General features: G+C 37.0%; 2 protein-coding genes across 5 annotated transcripts in view; both read left to right on the top strand.

Annotated features, from left to right (window-relative positions):
* The first annotated feature begins 3370 nt into the window (after nucleotides 1-3370).
* LOC107685670 (OTU domain-containing protein 5-A-like) lies at nucleotides 3371-7665 on the top strand. The gene is made up of 9 exons (XM_016482348.1): nucleotides 3371-4161; nucleotides 4868-4961; nucleotides 5501-5565; nucleotides 5695-5851; nucleotides 5961-6109; nucleotides 6604-6789; nucleotides 6870-7077; nucleotides 7164-7262; nucleotides 7357-7665. The coding sequence occupies exons 1-9, from the start codon at nucleotides 3634-3636 to the stop codon at nucleotides 7476-7478; spliced, it is 1608 nt and encodes a 535-aa protein (XP_016337834.1). The 5' UTR covers nucleotides 3371-3633; the 3' UTR covers nucleotides 7479-7665.
* Nucleotides 7666-8835: 1170 nt separating this feature from the next.
* Nucleotides 8836-11035, top strand: part of LOC107685668 (vacuolar fusion protein MON1 homolog B-like) — a 17758-nt gene continuing 15558 nt past the window's right edge. For 3 of the 4 annotated variants that reach the window (XM_016482342.1, XM_016482341.1, XM_016482346.1), the window contains exons 1-3: nucleotides 8836-9246; nucleotides 9335-9438; nucleotides 9514-10080. In XM_016482342.1, the coding sequence (XP_016337828.1) occupies nucleotides 9351-9438; nucleotides 9514-10080 (655 nt within the window). In that variant the 5' untranslated portion in view covers nucleotides 8836-9246; nucleotides 9335-9350. The remainder of the gene's footprint in view (nucleotides 9247-9334; nucleotides 9439-9513; nucleotides 10081-11035) is intronic. The other variant, XM_016482343.1, reaches the window with a different exon arrangement.

The following is an 11035-nucleotide window of genomic DNA, read 5'->3' as shown; positions in this document are numbered from 1 at the left end:
TGTTGGACAGTGTTACTTTATAAAAACGAGTGACTTTTAGACTTTTAATATCATATTTAGTCATATTTGCGCTGTTTTATTTTTGTAATATCGATTATTTTCTCATCCAACTTTTTGAGGAGACACTGCCTCCCTTGCCTCCTCGGAGGAAACGCCCCTGATATATACTGTATATGTGTGTGTGTGTGTGTGTAATGTGCAGTGATATCTCAGCGCTAAAGCCCTGACTGCTGATCTGCATCAGGTGATAGGTCGTGGCTGAGGCCAGGCTGAAATATTACTCTTAATCTTTTTTCTGCCCTGAACCAGATGTTCATTCAAACCACCACGCTGACCGTGTCCATGAGCTTGAGCGCCATGGTGTCCCTGGGCATGTTTTACATCCCCAAAGTCTACGTCATCATCTTCCACCCAGAGCAGAACGTTCAGAAACGCAAGCGCAGCTTCAAAGCCGTGGTCCAGGCAGCCACCGTTTCCACTCATCTCTCACAGAAATCCAGCGACAAGCAGAACGGAGAGATCAAAGTTGAACCAGATAGAACCCAATAAAGACCAGGAGGTACAAAAAAATAAAAATAATAATTTGTACGTGTTTTTTTTAATTATTATTAATTGACTGTGTTGTATGTATGTATATAATAGCTGCACCAATAAAAGAGTCTGGGTGAGAAGGACACTAATGTAATGTATAAATGAATAGTACGATATGTACAGGAATTAGAGGATCAGTGGATTCTTTGTGGTGTGGAACTCTCACATCAGCTTCGAGACTGGAAGTATTTGTCCCCTTTAATATTTCCCTTGTCACCACAGCATCACCAGTTGAGTTGAAATTATAGATTCATGAATTCATGATGAAGAAGACTGTCCAAACAGAGTCCCTCTGGAGAAAAAAACAACAGAAAATTTCTTGCACCAGCATTTCTTGAAGGACTAATTGTTTGTCTCTGATGTGTCCAAATGGAATCGGACATTAAACTTGGGCACACATCAGTGAGTCATATTCAGCTTCAGTGTCATCTCCATCCTTATCACCTTATCCTAAATACATATCATAAAAGATCGAATGAGACTGTCAGAGCTACAGAGACATGTTGGGATCAAATGTGCTTCAACAGTTCAACCAGTGGAGTGCACTCTCTTTGAACTCTTTGGTTTAAAAAAATGTGCCATAACTTTGTTTCAGAATAAATGTTTTAAGTGTCTTGTGTGCGATATCGTGTATTCTCAATCATATTTATTAAAAATGATAGATTACTAAGAAAAAGCAATGACAATCTATAATGAAACAACAAAGTTTTGATCAGAGATTTTTAGTTGTATCATGTTTCCTTGAGCTTCCCAAGAAATACTGATTTTAAACAAAAATATATTCTATTGATCAGTATTTACTGACTAATTTAAATTAAAATAGTAACATTTTAGAGACTGACTTTGAGATCCTTTTATTGTCACATGCAACTGGCTTTCAGAGCAGTCACTTGTATCTTAGTAAAGGAGAGGGGAAAAGAAGACCATGCATTATTGTTCAATTACTTGTATTTTCAGAATTAATTAAAGAAGCAGTTAATATTAAATGATGACCATGCAGTTACTGTAAACTCAGGTTCCAGATAGGCTTACTTAACCTTGATGAATTTTGTGGGTGTCTTGTTTTCATTTAAAAGATGTAACAGAGCACTGGAATAAAAATGTATTGATTGAATGCATGTTGGAAAAAAATGATTTAATAAAATCCTGAAAAATCAATTGATATGTAAGAAATCATGTGTTTGTGATTGTGAGTGTTTTTGTTCTCATAGTGTTTTAGAACAGAATTGCATCCAATGGTCCATTTACTCTGGGGATTTTCACCCATTGTTCCCTATCATATAAAATCATGTTAGTTTCTCATTGACTTAGTATGTGTGAGGGGTGAAGTCTTTGAAAATGTGTTTAGATTCAAACTGGGTTAACAGAGATACAAAAAAAAAAATGGAAGTAAGGAATAATTGATGTTCAACTGTTGAATTATTGGAAATGAATGCACACCCGGAGGTGTTCCTACACTGTTCTTACACAGCTCATGGCCACACTATCACCTCAGGGAGTGCATTAACTTTAAGGAATTTACCAATCTGGAGTAAGTTACTGAACTTAATAATAATAATAACCTCTGTTACTTATTTGAAAGCATCACTTTTGAACTAGTAATCCAGCTTGAGTAGTTTCTAAGCAATTTTTGGACAAACAAAAAGAGAGACAACATGCTTTCTATAGACATTAAATGTAATCTTTTAAATGAAATGGTCATTTTTATACAATTTGACTGATGTATCATTTTTACTGTTCTTTTGCTTTAGTATGTTATATTGGTGTTTAAAACAACTGAAATACTGTGGCAAAGCAATAATGTGGTCAACACACCTGGAACTAGTTCATAGCCGTGCAATTATAGAATGATTATGAACCAATCAGAATCAAGATTCAGCAGTGTTGGTGAATGACAAACACGAGACACACGTATTGCCTCTTTAAAGGCATAGTTCACCCCAAAAATGAAAATTCTGTCATCATTTACTCACGCGCATGTCGTTCCAAACCTTCATGAGTTTTTTTTCTGTTTATCACAAAATAATATATTTTGAAGAATTCGTGTAACCAAACAGTTGATGGTAGCTACTGACGTCCATAGTATATGAGGGAAAAAAACTATGGAAGTCAATGGCTACGTCTATTAGTTTAGTTATCAACAACATTCGTCTTAATGTTAGTTAATGTATTAACTAACATGAACAAACAATAAACAATACATTTATTACACTATTTATTAAACTTTGATAATGTTAGTCAATGAAAATACAGTTGTTCATTGTTAGTTCATCTTCATTCACAGTGCATTAACTAATGTTAACAAGCATAACTTTTGATTTCAATAATGCATTAGTAAATGTTGAAATTAACATTAACTAAGATTAATAAATGCTGTAGAAGTATTGTTCGTGCTTAGTTCATGTTAACTAAAGTAGTTCACTAATGTTAACTAATGAACCTTATTGTAAAGTGTTACCAATGTTTTTAACCAAACAGATGACGGTAGCCATTCACTTCCATAGCATTTTTTTTCCTACTATGGAAGTCAATGGCTACCGGCAACTGTTTGGTTCCCAACATTCGTCAAAATATCTTCTTTTGTGTTCAGCAGAAGAAAGAAACTCATACATTAAAATTTGTTTTAAATATATAAAAACAAATCTACAAGGTCACAAATACTGGTTCTAATGTGGTGTTCTCTGGAAACGGGTCAAAAATCAGTCAATCGAAGGGTTAATGCGGTAGGGGGCAGTACAAAGCAATATGAGCCCATTTGTTAGCACAAAGCAGAGCAAGCGTCGGAAGTGACGTAAAATCGCATTGTGGTTTTGTTGATGTTTGTCGAACGCTCGTTCTGTCGTTGTTACGAAAGAAAAACCTCGAAACCGAAGGAATAAAGTCGATCTGTGACGACTGTGTTAATTCACCGACACCCCGTATTATGTTTGGACGGGTGTAACTATAAATGCAGCGAACAAACTATTCATAGACAAGCGAAAACGGCTGTTTATGCTCTGTGTGTAACTCATAACAACATAAATCACCGCAAGCTGGCCAGCGATGACAATCCTCCCGAAGAAGAAACCGGCCTCTACAGCCGGTGGCGGTGATCATACGGACGAACCGGACAGAAGAGGCGGCTCTGAGTCGCACCCTCATCCCCTCGCAGGACGATCGGGGTCCCGACCCAGGGCCTCTCCGCCGCCGTGGACATATCAGGCCACACCGCACACGTCCAGAGAGGAGCGCCGGATCGAGGCGAGCGCTCGCCCGCAGCAGGCCTCCCCGCAGCCCGGTGCCGCTGGAGCACCGGTCGTGCAGTGCGAAGGGAGCGCGAACTCGGTTGTGGTTGCAGGTCGTGTCGAGCTGCCCTGCGGCGCAGGTGGTGTTGGAAGCTGCTGCTCGGGACCTGGACTCAGCAAGCGGAGACGACAGGCGGTCTGCTCCAGCGGGTTGACAGGTGGAGGAGGTAGAGGGGGAGACAGTCCAGTCTCGGAACCCGAGGAGGGAGCTGGAGGCAACAACAGTGAGGATGAGTATGAGAATGCGGCCAGACTTCAGCTTGAGGACCCCGCCACAGTCGAGCAGGTACTGGAAACTGGCATTTGTCAGGACACTTGGCAACACGAGAACAGGGTGCCAGTTGTGTCATCCTCTAAAATGCATTAAATGCATAGCTGCTATTCTAAAGCATAACGGAAAGGTTTTTAATTCTCTCTAAATGTTCTCTTTTACCGTAAATATTATTTTAAACGTTTTTAATGTCATTCATTCTTGAAAAAAAGAATTAGAGGTTCTCTTAAGATGTACATTACTAGATATCTGTTTAACTTTTGGTTCTTTCGAGTTTTTTTCTTTAATTGTTGACTGATTATAGACCGTTTGGTTTATTTTTTGCTTCTTAATTCTATGAAAGCCCAATTACCACCACAAAAAAATAAAAATAAATAATGCTTTGGTAAATCATAATTACTAAAATAGCAGGGTAAATTAAGATGTAAGTCATCATTTTATCTCACAATTGTGACATAAAAACTTGAAATTATTAGATAGCCTCATAAAAGTAACCCTACATAATGAAAACAAAATTAAAGTCGATGGTGACTGAGCTTGTCATTTATTATGTGGAAATGGGATGTTAGTTAGAACTAATCAACAAAATTTTTGAATAAACTATTAATCTTTATTTGCAAATAATTTTTGGGAACACTGTCTGTTTTGGTGTTCAGAATAAATACTCCATATGTCCTCGTTGTCTTATAATGTACTTTCTTGGTTACTTTTTGGCCTACAGCAAGAAGAATGGTTTGAGAAATCCTTGAGGGAAAATAAAGGCTTTGAAATCAAAAAAATGAACGAAGATGGAGCATGTCTTTTCAGAGCAGTTGGTAATATTTCCCTCCTTTGTCTATTTAAGAGTTTACTTAAAAGCTGAGTTAGTTTGCCTTTAGGACATATGCTGTGCTTTGAATATGCTGAAATTATAGTTTAGCAGTGCAGATCATGTAATCATGTGGCTTTTTCAGCGCATAGGTACCGTATTGTGGCAGGGTTTCCACAATTAGAGAAACCCTAGAAATATACTTTTTTTCAGTCCTAAAGTAGTCATGGAAATTATTAAAACCTTTAAAAAATCTGTAATTTCTCTATTATTATTATTGTTGTTGTATGAAATTTCTTGTTGCAGTATCTATAAAATAAATGTTTAAAAGTAATTATGAATGACTGGTAAAGTCATGGAAAGTAATTGACAATTGACACAATTATAGATTACACATGTAACAGTGTTATTTTAGTATTATTTATATATTAATGCAGCTTTTATTAATGTTTTGAATTCGCTTTTATTTTTATATTTTAAGTTTACACTTTAAATTGAGTGATTTTGTTATGTGCTTTTATCATTTTATCTTTTTTTTTTTTCAAGCTGATCAAGTATATGGAGACCAAGAGATGCATGATGTGGTACGGAAGCAGTGTATGGATTATTTGGTGAGTCAGTTGAATATTTAAGAATAAATGATTTGCATTTAAAAAAAAAATTGTTAACTTTGAAGTGTGAATTTTACCCTTTTTAATTATTGACCAAGTTGAGATTTTTTGTTTATACTTGCATTGCAGACGAAAAATGCGGATTACTTCTCCAGTTATGTCACAGAGGACTTCACCACATACATTAACAGAAAGAGGAAGAACAACTGTCATGGGAACCACATTGAGATGCAAGCCATGGCAGAAATGTACAACCGGCCGGTGGAGGTTTACCAGTATGGCATAGGTTAGTTAATGTCTGTTGAATTCCTGGCATCTTATAGGCTGTCTGTGGTATATTTTAGGAAAGAAGAGGAAATAGTTTTTAATTTTATTTGAAAACTCCCAATTTCCAGAGCCAATAAATACGTTCCATGGCATCCAAGAGAATAACGACGAGCCAATACGTGTCAGTTACCATAAAAACATCCATTATAACTCTGTGGTGAATCCCCACAAGGCCAGTATTGGGGTGGGGCTGGGCCTCCCCTCCTTCAAACCGGGGGTAGGTGTTGTAAATATGATGCACAACATGATATGATGCACAAGTGTTTACCCGTATAGTATTTTTTTTTCACTCAATAATGAAAATTTGCTGAAAATGTACTCACCCTCAGGCCATCCAAGATGTGGTTGGGTTTTCTTCATTACATCACTTGCTCACCAATGGATCCTCTGTTGTGAATGGGTGCCATCAGAGTGAGAGTTCAACAGCTAATAAACAACTCACAAGGCATTAATTGATGGAGTGCAGTCGTGTGGATTACATGTGGATTATTGTGATGTTTTTATCAGCTGTTTGAACTCTCATTCTGACGACACCCATTCACTGCAGAGGATCCATTGGTGAGCATAATGTAATGCTGAATGCTGAAATTCTCCAGATCATTTCCAATAAAGAAACAAACTTATCTACATCTTTTATGGCCTGAGGGCGAGTAAATTTTCATTTTTTGGGCGAACTGTTCCTTTAATATTTGTTATTTTGTTTCTGTGTAGTATGCTGACCAGAGTCTCATGAAAAACGCTATTAAGACATCTGAGGAGTCTTGGATTGAGCAGCAGATGCTGGAGGACAAGAAGAGAGCAACAGATTGGGAGGCCACCAATGAGGCCATCGAGGAGCAGGTGGCTCGTGAGTCCTACCTGCAGTGGCTTCAGGACCAAGAGAAGCAAGCAAGACAGGTATGAAACCATTCCACCTGTCCTAATCAAACTAAGTTTAAGCAACTTTGAAACATTTCCCTCTCTGCTTTTCCATTCAGCCTCGTAAAGCTAGTGCCACCTGCAGTTCTGCCACAGCTGCTACATCCAGCGGCTTTGAGGACTGGGGATGCCGGTCTCCCCGCCAGCGCAGCTCTGCCCCCTCTCCAGAGCATCCAGGCCCGGCTCACCCTGAACCCCCTGTCAAACCCCCCTCCCCAGCTGGAGCTTCCCTGGTTCTTCCTAAACCCCCGTCACCATGTGCCCCAGGTATGTATGTATGTGTATGTTTTCTTTGCTTACACTAATGCGCATTTCTTGCTTACTAACCGATTCTTCCTGGACTTCTTTTCAAGGTCCAAGTCATCAGTCTTCTGCCAACTCTTCCCTTGTGTCTCTCTACCCAACCCTGGGCTACAGGACTCTAATGCAGGATATGTCACCTACTGCCTTCGGTAAGGCATTATATGCTTCAGTATAAATGTTTGTTGATCTACACTACATGTCTTTAAACAAGCTTACTTAATTAGGTGGTTGATTTGTTTTTAGGTTTAACAGATTGGGAAGATGATGACGTTCTGGCCTCAGTTCTGGCTGCTTCACAACAAGAATACCTCGATAGCTTGAAGAAAAATGCAATGCACAGAGAATCTTCTCCAGACTGCAGCTGATATAATGGACAACACAACTTGCAGTACAAACCACAGAACAGCTGCATTTCTATATTTCAACACCTTGCAATGTTTCTTCCTCTCCACTCTTTATAAATACCACTGTATTTTGATCTTTTTTCTTTTTTTCCTTTTTTTGGCTAACCCATTTTCCTTCATTTCATTAAGCGTCATGGACCTAGTTAGGTGCATGTTTAAATAAACATTGTAAAATTAATATTAAAAATATAATCTCAACTGTTTATTATTATCAGGTGTTTTCATTATTTCAGCAGAACAAATTATACTAATTAGTATAAGAATGTTGAAAATGTTTAGATTTTTTTTCTTCTAATTTTTCAATATTGACCAATGCAGCACAGCAAGCTGCAGGTATTTGGTTATTTAAAGATGAACAGTAAACAATTCAAATTCATGCTTTTATGTTTGTATACTGTACTGAAGTATTTAGTGAAACTTGAGGTTTCTCTAGTTACTGTACTTCTAGTTATCATAACATATATGACACATACACACACACACACACATATATATATATATATATATATCTCAATTGCAAAGTACAAATTTTATATATTACGTAACTATATAAGTTTATACATTGTGTATATAGATAGATATTTATGTTTGTTAATATGTAAATATATGTAGATTAATAGATAATTATACTGTAGATAGATAGATATACACGTGTGAGTGTGTGTGTCTATATATATCTATATATATATAAATATATATTAGTGCTGTCAAACGATTAATCGCAATTAGTCGCATCCAAAATAAAAGTTTTTGTTTGCATAATATATGTGTGTTCTGTGTATATTTATGTATATATAAATACACGCATGCAGTATATATTTAAAAAATATTTACATTTATTTACGTCTATATTTATATTCATATAATTTATATTATAAACATTAAAAACCTATTTTTCTGAAGTATATACATGCATGTGTGTGTATTTATATATACATAATAAATATACACAGCACACATTCATATATTATGTAAATATATATATACTGCCGAGTTTGGGATCAATAAGATTTTTCATGTTTTTTTAAAGAAGTATTTTATGCTTATCAAGACTGCATTTATTTGATCAAAAATACAGAAAAAAAGATAAATGCAGCCTTGATGAGCTTAAAATACTTCTTTAAAACAACATTAAAAAAACTTACTGATCCCAAATATTTGAACGGCAGTATACATATATACACACACACACACACACATTCTAATAAATGTAGTGTATATATAGAAAATTGTAGTGTGGTCTCACACTTGATATATTTCATTATGGTCTTCTATTTTGAAACATGTCAACCGGAAGTGGTTGTTGCTATTTGTTTTGCAGCGTTTTCAACGTCAAGCTTCCTGGAGCACCGGCGGCTGAGTCAGTTTCGCTGAGCGAACGCTAAGAATGATCTTGGTTTTGATTTATCGTTAATAATTTATTTAATCAGACATGAATGTAATTATGACGATTAGTGAATCAGTTCACGAGAGGAATAATTTATCGCGGGAGATCATGAGCTTTTCCCATAAATAACGTAGACTAGCCCAAGTTTCTGTCCTGTAATCTGCTTGCTAGCTCTGTGATTTGAACCAGTCCTTATTATTGCGATTAATAGTCATTCATCATTATTAAAGTTTCTGCGGCAGACGACGTGCGTGACGGTGTTCAAACTCCAGGAGCGCTGCAGATATGGGATAACATCAGTAATCAGATTAAACGGGTTTAGACTTCACATTTGTACACGAAGTACGAACCTTCATTAATTAAATTGCTTTGCTGATATATTTGTCATTTGATTTGGTGTTATTAAGTCACCTTTTCGTTATAAATTCAGCTGTTTGCATGTTGACATGGATCAGAGGAGTCAAGACAGTGGAAATATGGAGGAGGTGAAGATATGTGATCCATCCATCCTTCCACAATATCTGGATCAGACAGGTAATGTTTTGCGCTAGTTTACTAGTTAAACGTGTGTTATAGTGGCTAACATGTTGATTCTACTCCGCTTTCCAGATGTTGCGTACTCAGATAGTGATGTCCCATCAGAAAACCATTGTGTGAATGAAGATCACTGGATGCCTTCAGACCCAGAGGGGCTCTTGGAGTCAGCAGACCCTACATCAATAGAGAGCAGCCAGCCACAAGAGCCTTCAACAGATATGCACAAGCTCCACATCGATGAAGACCGGTCTCTGTGTGCCGGTGGTTCAGAGAGCGATTCTGGGAAAGCATCTGAGGACTCTGCATTAGCGGACAATGGCCATGATGACTTGGGTGAGTTTGTCGTAACCATGTTAGCCCGGGGTAAGATCGAAGAGCAGGGATTGGATATTAAAGAAGTCTCGTCCCCTTTATCTGAGAACGGCACACCTCTGGGACCTCCCTCGCACAGGAACGAGGATGTGACGGCGGATAGTTGGAGACAGCACAGGAAGCATGTGTTTGTGCTGAGCGAGGCTGGGAAGCCCATCTACTCCCGATATGGAAGTGAGGAGGCGCTGTCCTCCACCATGGGAGTGATGATGGCCCTGGTGTCCTTCGTACAAAGTGGAGACAACATCATTCGTTCAGTCTACTCCGGTAAGACTTCTGAATGATTGGCTCAAAGACTCCATAAAAATAAAAAATGCATGCTTTAATAGCTCATTTACTCATAATCGTGCATGTAAAATGTTCAAACCGCTAAAAAATATTGATGACCAGACTTGCACTCAAGGGCGTTTGCAAATCTTTGTCCAATCAGATGCTCTATAAAACGTGAAAGCTCCACCCTCTAATGTCCTGTGACATAGCAACTCAAGTATCTCAAGTGTTTAATTTAATTTCACTGATCTGAAAATCAAAATCCTTTTAATGAATTTGGATGAACAATTAATCATTATTTCATTAATACTTTGCAGAAAAACATTGAAAAACTTACAATATATTCAACCCAATTTACCAGTTTTTTTTATAAGCTGTCTTGTATTCTATAATATATTTTATGTAACAAAAATACACTTATGTTCAAAAGTTTGGTTTGTCAGATTTTTTATGTTTATGAAAAATCTCTTACGCTCACCAAGGCTGCATTTATTTGATCAAAAGTTTACTGCAGTCTTCAGTGTCACATGATCTTCAGAAATCATTCTAATATACTGATTTGATGCTCAAGAAACATTTCCTATTATCAATGTTGAAACCAGTTGTGCTGCTAAATATTTTTGTGGAAACGGATAAATTTTTTTAGGATTCATCGATGGAATAGAAAAAAAACAGCATTTATTTGAAATAGAAAACTTTTTAATAGGGATGCACGATATTGGATTTTTGCCGATATCTGATATGCCGATATTTTTCAACTTATTTTGGCCGATACCGATATATTTCCTTTTGTTTGGAAACAACACCAAGTCTCTCCTGTGCAGAAATTATAAGCAAAATATTTTTAAAGGGGTCATATGATGTTGCTAAAAAGAACATTATTTGGTGTATTTGGTGTAATGAAATGTGTTTATGCGGTTTAAGGTTAAAAAAACACATTATTTTCCACATA

This window comes from Sinocyclocheilus anshuiensis, unplaced genomic scaffold, assembly GCF_001515605.1.
Source record: "Sinocyclocheilus anshuiensis isolate Anshui unplaced genomic scaffold, SAMN03320099.WGS_v1.1 scaffold257, whole genome shotgun sequence".
Classification (NCBI taxonomy): Eukaryota; Metazoa; Chordata; class Actinopteri; order Cypriniformes; family Cyprinidae; genus Sinocyclocheilus; species Sinocyclocheilus anshuiensis.
The sequence above is the reverse complement of the archived record's forward strand: the minus strand, read 5'-3'. Positions and strand labels throughout refer to the sequence as shown.

Bases quoted from the DNA above. Each gene is read 5' to 3' on its own strand.
- LOC107685670 (XM_016482348.1), top strand. From the start codon at position 3,634: ATGACAATCCTCCCGAAGAAGAAACCGGCCTCTACAGCCGGTGGCGGT. The intron at 4,962-5,500 runs GTAATATTTCCC...TTTTTTTTCAAG, and splicing joins ATGTCTTTTCAGAGCAGTTG to CTGATCAAGTATATGGAGAC. The intron at 7,078-7,163 runs GTATGTATGTAT...CTTCTTTTCAAG, and splicing joins CCCGTCACCATGTGCCCCAG to GTCCAAGTCATCAGTCTTCT.